This window comes from Carcharhinus amblyrhynchos, chromosome 21, assembly GCF_965287045.1.
Source record: "Carcharhinus amblyrhynchos chromosome 21, sCarAmb.v2.hapA, whole genome shotgun sequence".
NCBI classification, from domain to species: Eukaryota; Metazoa; Chordata; class Chondrichthyes; order Carcharhiniformes; family Carcharhinidae; genus Carcharhinus; species Carcharhinus amblyrhynchos.
The window spans coordinates 20,578,746-20,592,219 of record NC_137344.1 but is presented as its reverse complement, the minus strand read 5'-3'; the positions used below and the strand labels follow the sequence as shown (position 1 = coordinate 20,592,219).

The 13,474-nt window shown below is 42.2% G+C and overlaps 1 protein-coding gene across 2 annotated transcripts; it reads right to left on the bottom strand.

The window, feature by feature from the left end:
* Window positions 1-227: 227 nt before the first annotated feature.
* On the bottom strand, window positions 228-4,294 carry LOC145356704 (actin, cytoplasmic type 5). 2 transcript variants are annotated; one of them, XM_080209599.1, is made up of 6 exons: window positions 4,201-4,294; window positions 2,729-2,859; window positions 2,319-2,558; window positions 1,584-2,022; window positions 1,167-1,348; window positions 228-880 (listed from the first exon to the last, which is right to left on the bottom strand). In XM_080209599.1, exons 2-6 carry the CDS (start codon window positions 2,852-2,854, stop codon window positions 737-739), a joined length of 1,131 nt encoding a protein of 376 aa, XP_080065725.1. In that variant the 5' UTR covers window positions 2,855-2,859; window positions 4,201-4,294; the 3' UTR covers window positions 228-736. The 2 variants fall into 2 exon arrangements, with proteins under 2 accessions (XP_080065725.1, XP_080065727.1); XM_080209601.1 differs by lacking the exons at window positions 2,319-2,558; window positions 2,729-2,859; window positions 4,201-4,294 and adding an exon at window positions 2,178-2,228.
* Window positions 4,295-13,474: the final 9,180 nt, after the last annotated feature.

The following is a 13,474-nucleotide window of genomic DNA, read 5'->3' as shown; positions in this document are numbered from 1 at the left end:
CCATAAGCTCACTCCTACCTGCCCATTCTCATGTGCTCTCTTCACCTAAACTTTCCTCCCATTTACTCAGTTAAATGGGCATTTCTTAATCATAAAATTTACATTACCAGTGGGCAAAGGTACCTGAAGTATCCATGGAGAAATTACCAAACTCCCAATTGTGAAAGCAATACCCTACTGTTTGATTCATGTGTGTACAGGCAACGAAAAAAAGACGAAGAAACTAGTCAGTTTCTATGGTACTTTACTTGGTTTTCCCTCAAAAATGAAATGTCAGTTGGGCATTACAATAGTCAACATCCAGATGACTTACAAATTTTGGTTTTCTACGATGTGAAAATGAACATTAAGGCAACGTACAAAAAGAAATCTTACATAAATTAACTCAGATGCATAAATTTACAGGTGTAAATGCAACTTTTTTTGCAACTCAAGTTTCAGCCCCATGAACTGCTGAGAAAACAATAGAACAGCAGGGTGGTAAGGCCTGAAATGCAATATGTTTCAAACCCTGCAAGAATGGCAGCAAGACAGAAAGGTGATTATTGAACAATCCAACAGTGCTCCTTTCAAAACACTTCATACTAGCTTTCTGAATGATGGTAATTTCTTTACAAGTAGGCTCTTTCTTCCAGTTTCATGAGGCTAGTATGAGGTGTAATTGCCTGGGCAAAAAAAAATTACTCTTCCTTTTCAAAGTTATGCAGCAAATGCTATGCATCTGCTTGCAGTCCATTTAGAAGCATTTGCGGTGCACAATGGATGGGCCAGACTCATCATATTCCTGCTTGCTGATCCACATCTGCTGGAAGGTGGACAGGGAAGCCAAAATGGAACCTCCAATCCAGACAGAATATTTACGTTCAGGTGGAGCAATGATCTAGTAAAACAAAGGAAACAATTGAAAGATCAGATAAGCAAAAGCTACAAGTAAATGGTGCATATATCCCAACCCAATTATAGTACTGCATTGACAGGAGAACCTTTCATAGTCCCTCACTGGAATGGTTTGCATACCTCAATTTGCATTGTGAACAGAGGTATACTGTTCATTTCTTCTCCCATCCCAAGAGGCCATTTATTTATACCCATGGTGCAGCCTATTTATGAATGATCTTGGGAATAGGCCATTGCTACAGTTCCAAGCCAAAAAGTAGAAAACTCACCTTGATTTTCATGGTGCTGGGTGCAAGGGCTGTGATTTCTTTTTGCATTCTATCAGCAATTCCAGGGTACATGGTGGTACCACCAGACAATACTGTGTTAGCATATAGGTCTTTACGGATATCAACATCACACTTCATGATAGAGTTGAAAGTAGTTTCATGGATGCCACAAGACTCCATTCCTGCAAGGCAAATAAAAAGTTGTTAGTCCGTCCTATCAGGCACACTTACAACAAAATGTCAGCTTGTGCCAATTTATCAGAATGTCAGGAGTTTAAAACAGCTCCTGAGATGGTAGCCCACCAAGTGTTAAAATGGTAGCACCAGAAGCATGGGTTCTGATAGTCAAATGGCATTTCCCAGTTCTTTGGGTCAAATTCAAAATTTCTAGATCAAGTTTGATCTTTAAATACATACCCAAGAAGGATGGCTGGAACAGGGCCTCAGGACATCTGAATCGTTCGTTACCAATGGTGATGACCTGACCATCAGGAAGCTCATAGCTCTTCTCCAGAGAAGAGGACGAAGCAGCAGTGGCCATTTCTTGTTCGAAGTCCAGGGCTACATAGCACAGTTTCTCTTTGATGTCACGGACAATTTCCCTTTCAGCTGTGGTGGTGAATGAGTACCCGCGCTCGGTCAGAATCTTCATGAGGTAGTCTGTCAGGTCACGACCAGCCAGATCCAGACGCAGAATGGCATGGGGAAGGGCATAACCCTCATAAATGGGCACAGTGTGGGTAACACCATCACCAGAGTCCATAACAATACCTGTGGTGCGACCAGAGGCATACAGGGACAGCACAGCCTGGATGGCTACATACATGGCCGGGGTGTTGAAGGTCTCAAACATGATCTAAAAGAGAAAGTGAATTTCAGCGATGTGAAGTAATCAACTCGCTGCACACTTGAATTTGTTAGCATGCCAACATGCAGAATAAGAATGGAAAAATGCAACTCAGAAAGGTGGCAGACAGAAACCAAACACAAAAGATGAAGCAGAAAAGAAACCTGGAGACTTCAGGGGAGAAATTCCAGAAGCAGAAGAGCATCCTGGAAATATTGAAACAATTATTAGGTTCAGGAGAATAAGAAAGAAAAATACATGGAAAAGTTTATGGAATTATGTACACAATAATGAACAAAATTTACCTGTGTCATCTTTTCTCTGTTGGCTTTGGGGTTCAGGGGAGCTTCTGTGAGCAGGACAGGGTGTTCTTCTGGAGCAACACGGAGTTCATTGTAGAATGTGTGATGCCAAATCTTCTCCATGTCATCCCAGTTGGTGACAATACCATGCTCAATGGGATACTTCAAAGTAAGAATACCTCTCTTGCTCTGAGCCTCATCACCTACATAGCTATCCTTCTGTCCCATACCAACCATCACACCCTGGAAGCAGGAACAACCAGTTATCAGTAAAAGATCAAGTCTAGGTGCTGCAAAGCATGACCATTTAATTGCAGAAAAGGAATTCAGCCTCAACACTAGGGACATGCAAGCTAAAGAGCACAGAACTTAGTCTGCACATCAGTGCTTTTAAATTTGTTCTGAAAATCTACCTGATGTCTTGGGCGTCCAACAATGGAAGGGAACACAGCACGGGGAGCATCGTCACCAGCAAACCCAGCCTTGCACATACCGGAGCCATTGTCTATGACAAGCGCTGCAATCTCATCATCTGCCATTTTGACTAAGAAAAAAAATAACTGTTTAGACTCATTGGAATATGTACAGCAGACAAATTACAGACATTACAAACCCATAAGTTCTACTCACTTAGTATTCGTCTGGAGGAAAAAAGTGCAAGCAAGAAAAGGACTAAAATGCTTCCTTAGAATTTACTTGAGGACACCACAATTACTAAAACTTTAGTAGACAGATTTTCTTCAAATCAATTCTATGCCATGGTGCGTTGGCTAGAGAACAATGTCATCCATGGCTCAGCTAATCAGATTGAACACTTCCATAAAAGGATACAGTTTGAGTCTAGCAAGGATTGACCCCACCCCCCTCAAGCAGCTTCAACTTTACTAAGTGTCAGTTAACATATCCCAATTCCAAACCCCTCCCATTCACTGAAGAGATCCCAGTACCTGTCCTTTGTTCCACTGCAGCACTTCAGACTGGATTTAAAATAACTCTGCACAGCCAAGTGTCCCTTTTTTCCCTGAACATACCACACCTTCCTACTCTCTCAGCCACACACAGTTTTCAGGGATAAAGCCCCATGTACCTGCCCCACCCAAGCCATTTCACCACTAGTCAAGTGTGAATAATTTCACCCCACATCCTACCCAAAGGATTTCATTCACCCCTCCCCAAAAAGGGAAGTTACCCATTCATATGTTTCTTAAGCATTGAGTGAATGGTTCAAAAAGCACATTACAGGAACATACACATCTTACACACACACACACACACCTTATTTCTAGATATTCACAAGTTACCACAAAAAGGAATTTGGCTACAATAGATCAACAGCACAAAGACATTAGTATTTCAACTGTACACTGAAACATTCAGCTTCCAGTGATAAATTTTAAAGCACACCATTCTCTCACCCAGTGATAATTTTAAGCACACCATTTTCCCATGACAATAGATTCTTCCACTGATTCTCACCAGTTTAGCCTAGTTTCCCACACAGCCACCATTTTAAATTTTCTCTTGCTTTTCCCAAACTCCCATTTCAAAAAGAAAAAAAAATCCTTAGAACACCAGTTTTTTTTAAAAAAAACTTGCAAATCCAAGATCAGGAGGATGAAAAAGGCCAATTAATCATTATTTGCTCATCTTTAAAAACTCATTTCTCAGGCTACTTACAACAATTTTAACTTGCAGATCTTAAATCAAAAATTAAACTCACATAGACACACAGGTTGGGTGGATGCAGGTATCAAAAATTTAAAGAAAAAGGCTAATTATTCAAACGAGACTTCAAGAGAAAACCCTGCCAATTTTGTAGAAATGGCCAACTTAACGGTTTTCTTATCCCACACTTACTAACAGTCTGTAACGTTTTTCTTTTTACCTGGTTAGGTTTGTTCTTGGGCAGACCACTGCTACACACACGTCCTGTCCCCTGGAGCTGCCGGAGTGACTGTGACCGTTCTCACCCTCGCCCCACTCTCTAATGGAACCAGACCCCGCCCCCTCCCCTCGCCCCGCGGCCGCGCGCACATTGCACAGACATGCCCATATTTGGGTATCTTTCACCAGCTCGTGCTGCCATTGGGCGAGAGGCCGCCGCACGCGCCTTGCCAGCCGAGTGCCGTTACTCTTCCCCCCCTCCGCCCTCGCCCCCTTCTCCCCCAGACATCAAGCAGATCGCGCGCGCCCCTCCCTCACCGTCCCTCATTGGTCAAGTCGGCCGGGTAGGCGGGAGCTGAAGGCAGGCATCACAGGACGCCAGGGGCCCTGCAGTGCGAATACCCATTGAATGGGTGTGTATGTGTGTGTGGAAAAGCCCAGTAAGTCTCACAATACCAAGTTAAAGTCCAACTGGTTTATTTGATAGCAAACGCCACTAGATGTCGGGGGGAAAAAAACCTAGCCAGCTAGCAAGCCCCCCTCGCCCCGCCCCGGTATCTGAATGCCACGGTGTTCGCCAAATTCCCAGGTGGAAGTCTGATGTCATAAACACGGTGCAGGGCACCGCAGCCGCCCCGGCGTCTGAATACGGCATACCATTCGCCAAAGTCCGATGTGGAAGTGTGATGTCATAAACACGGTCCGGGGCGTCGCAGCCGCCCCGCTATCTGAATACACCGCACCGCTGACCAAACTCCGGAGCTAGCGGATTGCTGTCATAAGCACGGTCTGGGGCACCGTTAGCGGACACGGCCCGGTAATCTGATGGTGAAATAATTGTCAGTGCGTTTGTTACGGTGGTGCGATCTGGTATGCAGTCACCGGGTATTCTGGCATAGTTTTTCGGTGGTTCCTAATAGAATTTTCATAGCGTTTTTTTAAATATATAAATCCTAGAAAACTGAAATATTGGAAAGGCTTTAACAGGAGGGATTAGACGGTGACAATTATTGTGCCCAGGTTCAATTGGTAAAATGCCCCTGACTCTCTGTACTGGCCAGGTAGATAACAGCACAAGCAGAGATAGTGGTCACAATCTGCTTTTACCCCTTTGGCACATTGTGGCAAGTGAGGGTCTGTAATTTACCATCTCAGGGTCAATGTATACACATATACGTGCCTGAAAAATCTGTGAAAATATCCACAATGGGGTGAGGCTGAGCGACAGCTTTTGTGACCATATTTGGACTTTTCCAGAGTATCAGATGAGAGTGTCAACAAAATGAATTTCAGCCCAATACACACCTAACCTTTAAACCCACCAGGGCATGTCATTGAAGCTAATCTAAGATGTATATCACATAATTTACCAGCCTTGGGTGAACATTGATGATGTTAAGTGTAAGAAGTAAAGGGAGTGAGTAGTAAAAGCAGAAAACAAAGCATGTGTTGAAAGACATCCAATAATTACAATCAAATTGAAAACTGACCCCTGTCTTCTGTGTACATACAGTATTATCTTACCTAATCGTAACTCTATCTGAGCTACCTTGAAGGCTGAGTCTTTTTTAAAAAGAGCACATCAAATTTGAATGCGGAAAACTGGGACAAAGCACAATAGCACATTGTGTTTGTGTTCAGATGTGCTCCAGTCACAGCACAGTAGGATATAGGTTACACATGTCACCCATTGCCTAGAGCTTCAGGACGTCCCCCACAAAGATGAAGGGAAGCCCCAAGATGGACTACCAGGACCAATTTTAAAAGAGCAGGGGGCTTTAGCAAATGTACGGGGACATGTTGCTTACTTTCCCTCGTAGACAGGGAGTGGTGTGTGTGGTGCCATAAAATCAAAAGAAAGTAAAAGGAAGTCTATATGTAAGGGAATAGTTATCTCATTAAATAAGTGGTCTTTGGAGTTTTGAGCAATACACCGTATGGCATGTTCAAGCAGTATTATGGACGAGTCCAGTTATCCAGGCACATCTGGGCTGTAGGAAAAAGCAATGAGTATTCAGTAGTAAAGTCTACTCCTTTGACCTGGATTCCTGAACTAATACTGTATTTAAAAAGAAAGTGCAGTACAACTGGATCCCAACTCTCTAAACTTCCATTTTCTTTGAAGTAGTTTATGTAATAGTCACAAGTAAGGCTTACATTAACACTGCAATGAAGTTACTGTGAAATTCCTCTAGTCAACACACTCCGGCACCTGTTCAAGTCAATGCACCTAACCAGACTTTCAGGCTGTGGGAGGAAACTGGAGCACCTGCAGGAAACCCATGCAGACACAGGAAAAATGTGCAAACTCCACACAGTGACCCAAGCTGGGAATCAAATCCAGGTCCCTGGCACTGTGAGATAGCAGTGCTAACCACTGTGCCACCGTGCCGCCGAATTATAATCTACGATCATTGTATGCCGGCTATCAGTATTGAACACATAAACTTACGCTGCTTTTACATTGCCTGCATTGTATCAATTCAGGCCTCTCTCTAACAATGTACTGTCCTCCTAAATGTGTTTACAGGTCTCAACCAATTTGTTAACTCACACTAGTTTGACATGTCTTTGCATAAGGACAGATGAGAATATAAAATGAAAAACTGGTGTTTACTGGACGACCACAAGGATTCTGTATATACCCCAGAATATTATTTTTTCACACTTGATTTTCATTTTGGAGTTTACACTCATTCACATGTTTTTTCACACAATCGGTTTGTTAACTCTCTAGCCCCGCCCTTGTGCATTCCATGTATTTCGTGCCTCTTTTTGATCCATCCGCCATCCTGTCTGTCGTCTGTTACTTTACACTCCTGTTCCTTTATATCATCCTCACTTTGTTATTATTTTCTTCCTTTCCTGCCTCAACACCTTGGTCACTACCCTCTTGGTCATTACCCTCATATCCTATCACTTCACTTAATATTTCATCATTAATATAGTACGTAGATAAAGAGACAAGAACCAATCTACCTACCCAGACAATATAAAAACATTTCCCTCAGTTACTGGTAGTGGTGGTACTAAGCCATAGAAGGCCCATACTTAGTTCCAGGTTTGAACTGAATTCACTAATCTTACACGGTTATGATTACTGCCAATTCTTTTAAGATTGAACTTTACTTTTATGTTACTCATAATCAAATAGTTTCCCAACATTCTCACCTTAATATAACTGACTTACCGGACAGCTACCAAAGCCTGTGCAACTATAGTTGAGAAGATACTGTCTTCAGAAGAAGAGCATGGGTTGGTGGGCAGAAAAAATGTAAAAATATCACAACATAATTTTGTTTAATTGTCTCATTCTATAAAAGATCAGCTAGCGCTGTTTATATGTCGTATTCTTAGACTTTTTTAAGGGGATGTTACGATGAGGTCCAGAGTGCTTACTACCCCCATGGTGTTTATACCACTTTTCAAAGGAACTATTAATCCAGCTAATGAAGAGGCTATGCCATTTGCTTGTGTTAAAGTAAGTGTCACCACAGTAGCATCCCTACTGTTTCATAGATGGAAGATCAAAAGCTCACCCTTTTGCCATTCTGGTCCATTTGTTCACACGCATGGCTTCCTGTTACAAATTTATAACTGCTGTATTACAGGATTCAGCCAGGATAAATCTAAGGATCAATAATGAAGCCCAGACTGATAAAGTAAGCTATCATTGATTTGTGATGCAGAATGTTGGATTTTATTTTAACTTTTTTTTATTGTACAGTATTTTCAACTTTTTGTAACTATATGGAATAGGACAAGAGTACATCCTGATTCTCTTGATTCTTCTCCATACTCTGAACACCTCAAATCTTTAACATTCCCACCCCGCCCGCCCCCCCCCAACCCAGCCCCAAAACCTCGCAGGTCAATCACATCATTGCCTTTTCACAGAATTCATCATCCCACTGTTAGCCCTCAAACTTTGAAATGAAACAGTTCTTTTTGGTGATTTCAACCTCCATCAACTCAGCGACTTCCACTATCACTAATCAAACTGAATCTGCCACCCTCCCATTCATGAACAGCCCTATTTCATTCCATGTAGCTCATTCCATGTGGCTTTGAGATCTGCAATGTCTGAATTCCAAACAAGGTTCTTTCCAATCATCTCATTTTTCTTGTACATCCCCGAATCAATGCACCATCTTTTACTGTACCAGTTAAACTATTCCTTAGCTTCCTTGATCCTACCGTCTTACGTCAGTCTCTTACAATTCTGATAACTCTTAATATCCTCAGCTGCACCCTCCATCTCATTTACAAAACCAATGGCACCTGCTCTTCACTGGACCCTCCTCTTCCTCTGCTCTCCCAAACAAAGGCCCTGCCTCTCCTTATTCCATTGTTTCTCCTCCACCTGACCTCTGGCAAATTTATCTAATTTATTTGCACTTCAAAACTGAAGTTCTTCGATTCTTCCCTCGCCAGGCTCCCTGCTTCAATACCCCTTAAACTACATTTCCTGGACTAATGACATCAAGCCAGATTAGAATCTTCATGTCTGTAATACAAACTCACATTAAAGGGTCCACTGTCTGAACTCAGAAATTAATTTCTGAAACTGAACCCTTTAGTGATCAGGAGATCCCTCCACAAGGGTAAGTAATGATTTACTTGCAATGTACGGATGCCATTGGAATTTTGTAAGTAGGTTTGAATGAATAGACATTGCTTAATGTTGCAGTCCTAGCAGCATTCAAGTTAGGCACAGTGGCCCTGAAAATTAATTGGGGATGAACATACTCCAGCATAAATGGTCACCCAGAATTGCTTGCTGAGCATAGCAGACTTTACAGGATTAAAGGGGTGGTCTCCTGTTCTGTATGAATATGGGAGATGACTGTATCACTGAGCATGTATCAACAGTGACCACCCAGTCTCATATTCAAAGTTTCCTTTATAAAAACTATACCCTCCTCAGGGCTATAGGCATTAATCCCAGTCTGTTCCCACTCTAATCCTCTGCCCCCATCTATTCCTGTTGATGAGGTTTAGCTGGACTATTAGATTCAACTTCTGCTGACCAGACAGTGTGCTCCACTGAGAGCTTACAACGTGGGAATTCAGACCTTCGGAGATAATTGCGTTCTCCGCCACTCCGTCCCGCACTCCAACCCTGATTTTTGTTTTTGTAAGGCAAATGCTGTGCCCACAGCAGGCATTTGAGGAAATTTTGGTACAAGGCTGTGATCTGTGATCAGGTCCTGGGCGAATTTCCATTGAAAGTGTGTTGGAACAGCCACAGAATCTCAGGGCCAGAATCTTGCGGAGGTTTAGATACAATCTCAGCCATGCATCAGCAGACAAACACAAATCATTACTTCTTTCAACATACAGAAGCAATCTGTTTTTCACACTTCGGTGGCTATTGGCAGTTAAAGACCAGAGGATAGCATGTGAACTGTACTTTAAGTTGCCTCGAGTAAATCCACACATTTGCAACATCTTTCAACCCTCACTGACTGGGATTAGCAAATGTAGGTTGCAATTTGAGAAAGTTGCCAGAGGCTTGCTGGAGACCATGTACTTTTGGCAGAGTCTGCTACTCAAGGAGGTGAAGAAAGAAAGTCAAAATCATTCTGCATTCTATTTTCAGGAACATCTTTAGATGGAGAAAGACAGATTATGCCCAAATTTGCGCTTAAAGTGCTGTAAAACATGTACCAGACTACTCCATAAAATGACTTCCTTTGCCCGCTTGCTTTTAACATTTCTGGCCACCTTTGTGAACTGCAACACTTTGGTTTCATTTAATTTCTCACTTGATTTCCAGGAATCATAGAATCCCTACAGTGCAGAAGGAGGCCATTCAGCCCATCGAGTCCAACCAACTCTCCAACAAAGCATTTTACCAAGGCCCACCACCAACCTATCCCTATAATCCCATGTATTTACCCCTCTAATCCCTCTACCCTACACATCTTGGGACACCAACGGGCAATTTAGAATGGCCAATCCACTCAACCGGCACTTGGACTGTAGGAGGAAACCAGAGCACCCGGAAAAACCCACACAGACATGGGAGAATGTGCAGACTCCACACAAACAGTCATCAAGGCTGGAATCAAATCTGCTTCCCTGGTGCTGTGAGGCTGGACTGCCACCCAATCAGGCCTAATATATCCATCTTCCTTAACTTTGCAACATAGTTTAAATTCCTGATATCTCTAATGATCTATATTACTTGTTTCTGCACCTGCAGAATTATAGCATGGCTACAGCCATTTGGCCTGACATTTCTATGCTAGGTCTTGGCCATTTCCCCCATGTCTTCGCCTTGATTTCTATCTTGTATTTCTGCAAGAGTTCTCTGAATTTCAATTGTGGTGTAAAATATTCAGTTGAAAGACCAAATCTACCATTGCTGGACCGAAAGGCTCTTTTTTTTATAGGAATGTACCTGTGGTTTGATGATTATAAAATGGCATGAAAAGCAGGACTTAAAAATAACTCATCAAAAGGAACTGACTGAACTTCATATTTAAATACTGCAAAATTACTTATCTGCTTTCCCTCTTGTGAATAAAAACCCTTCTTCCACTTAGCTATGATCAGAGTTACAAATCTCACAGCCACGGGGAATGTCGAAAATTTGAAATTAAACTGCTGGAGACCTTCAGCAGGTCAGACAGCATCTTGGGAGAGAGTAAAGGAGTGAACGTTTCAGGTCAAAGACCTTTCATCAGATTGAACTGATTGTGTGTTTCCAGCATTTTCTGTTTCCACTTCACACTTATCTTTAATTCAGGACAGCAAAAGAAAAAGAACATCAATCCTGGGAAGAGTGGAAACACCACTCCACTTTGGTGGGATCCACCGTGGAGAGTGTCTGGCCATCTCAGTCTGAGGTCTAATTTGCATCAGAATGCTATCATGTCACATACATTCACACCTTTTTTCCTTGCATGTATTTTTTGCTAGTCTCTGCCTATGTGGATACCATGATGTGGGTATGCCAGCGTTGGACTGGCGTAAACATAGTAAAAAGTCTGACAACACCAGGTTTTAGTCCAATCGATTTATTTGATAATAGACTCACAAGCTTTCGGGGTTAGTCCCTTCGTCAGGTGAATGGAGAGTTCTGGCTTCAGACAGAGCATATAAAGCACAGACAGTTTAGAGATTACTCAGTACTCAGTTTAGAGATTACTCAGTAATCTCTAAACTGTCTGTGCTTTATATGCTCTGTCTGAGGCCAGAACTCTCCATTCACCTGACGAAGGGACTAACCCCGAAAGCTTGTGAGCCTATTATCAAATAAATCGGTTGGACTAAAACCTGGTGTTGTCAGACTTTTTACTATGTGGATACCTGCAGCTCCCCTGTACCTCATCAGAGTGTATTGTGATGAGGTATCTCATTCATTGTGTCAGTGAGTTACAGCGAGGGAGGGATTTGATCAAATGTTATCCTGAATGAATGTTATCCTGTCCTTGCCCATAAGCACTTTCTAGCATAGGTCACTAGTAAGCAATTAGTAACTGAAGCACATGCTAATTTTCCTTTCTTTCTAGTCCAAGAGCATTAAAGGCAAAGTTAACGCATCCAAGGTTTAAAATTTGTGCTGTCTGGTACATTATAGCACGTAGGGGAACATTAATACGTTCTTAAAACACAACTCAATCACTGTCGCTTAATATGGTGCTCAGCCACATAGACCAGTCAACAGGCTTGTTCCTTTCCCTTTCAACTCTCCCCAGCAGGACCATTAACAATAAAAGGTGTAATGAGCTTCTGTTTTTATGAATGGTTATCCTGCTGCTGAGTGACATCACTGGCACTATCCAGGTTTCCAGTGGAATGGTATATATTGCTAATTCCAGAGGTGCTGAAAAAGATGAAAGTGGGCAAGAATACTCGGCACTCGGCATATGACATATGCGGAGTCTGTTATGTAGGGCTAGGATAGTTTTACACAATTCCTTCGATCTGCCAAGAATTTCTGAAGTAATTAAGAATCCTTCAAGTTAATCCTACAATGCTGCAATGAGTTCTTGTCAAACATTCAATGTTATCTCACCTATGAATATAGAAACATCATCCTTCAACATGTATAATGTATCCTTCAAATCAACATTGGACTGGAGCAGAAAGTAGAATCGCTATGAAGCAATGGAAGATTCTTTGCATGTGGGGCAAAAACTAAGAAGTCCCATGAGAGGGAAAACACAACCTAAATTCCCAAACAAGAAATTCCTCTTGATTATTTCCAATTACGAAAATGTGAGCTTTCCCTGGTGTTTTTGCCAAAGAGGAAGAGGTTACACTGCACACAATCTTCCCATACTTTTGTGTATGCACATTTCTGTTTCTTTTTATTCAAATTATTGTGATTGACACACTCACAAAAGACCAGACGAGTACCAACTTGGCATGAAAGCTGATAGCTGGGAATTAGGGCGGCACAGTAGTTAGCATTGCTGCCTCACAGCACCAAAGACACAGGTTTGTATTTCCGACTTGAGTCACTGTCTATGTGAAATCTGCACATTTTCCCCATGTCTGTGTGGGTTTCCACCGGGTGGTCCGGTTTCCTCCCATAGTCTAAAGATGTGCAGGTTAGGTGGATTGGCCATGCCAAATTCTCCGTCAGTGTACCCGAATAGGGTGACTTGTGTATTTTCACATTAATTGCAGTGTCGCTGTAAGCCTCCTTGTGACTAATAAATAAACTTTAAAACCTTTTCTTTGGATGGAGATTGTGCTCATGTGCTGATAATGGATTCATGCGAGCGTAGAATATATACAAAGACATTCTGAAAGTGAATCTCAGAGCCTGTAAGTTGAACCCCACAAAAGTCAATCTCGGTGCCTGTAAGTTGGACTCCACTAGAATTGATGGGGAGGGGCAGTGGTGGTGGTGGTGGTGGCGGCAGCAGCAACTAACACTGGGCAGATCCAAATGGAAAAGTCTCTGCCCTCATAACATTTGGGGAGAACAGAGTTAGGTCTCTTGCAAGTGAGAATGCTGCAAAGTCAGTGGTGCTTTCACTCACCATTTCAAAAGTAACTTCATATGTAGTAATTGCCGAAGAGGTCAACAAATCAAGCATTTGTTTCAAATCACATATGAGACAACACCAACCTAGACAGTGAACAACTGATCTTGCATCGAATCCATCAGGTGAACTGGTGTAGTCAGAGACTGCCTGAAGGAATAAGTGTCCAAGTATTTGCCCCTGAGATAAATAACTACAGTTATGTTAACTCCTAATAAAATATGAAGTGCATTTTTACAAAATTGCTTTCTATTGTCATTTAAAATTGTT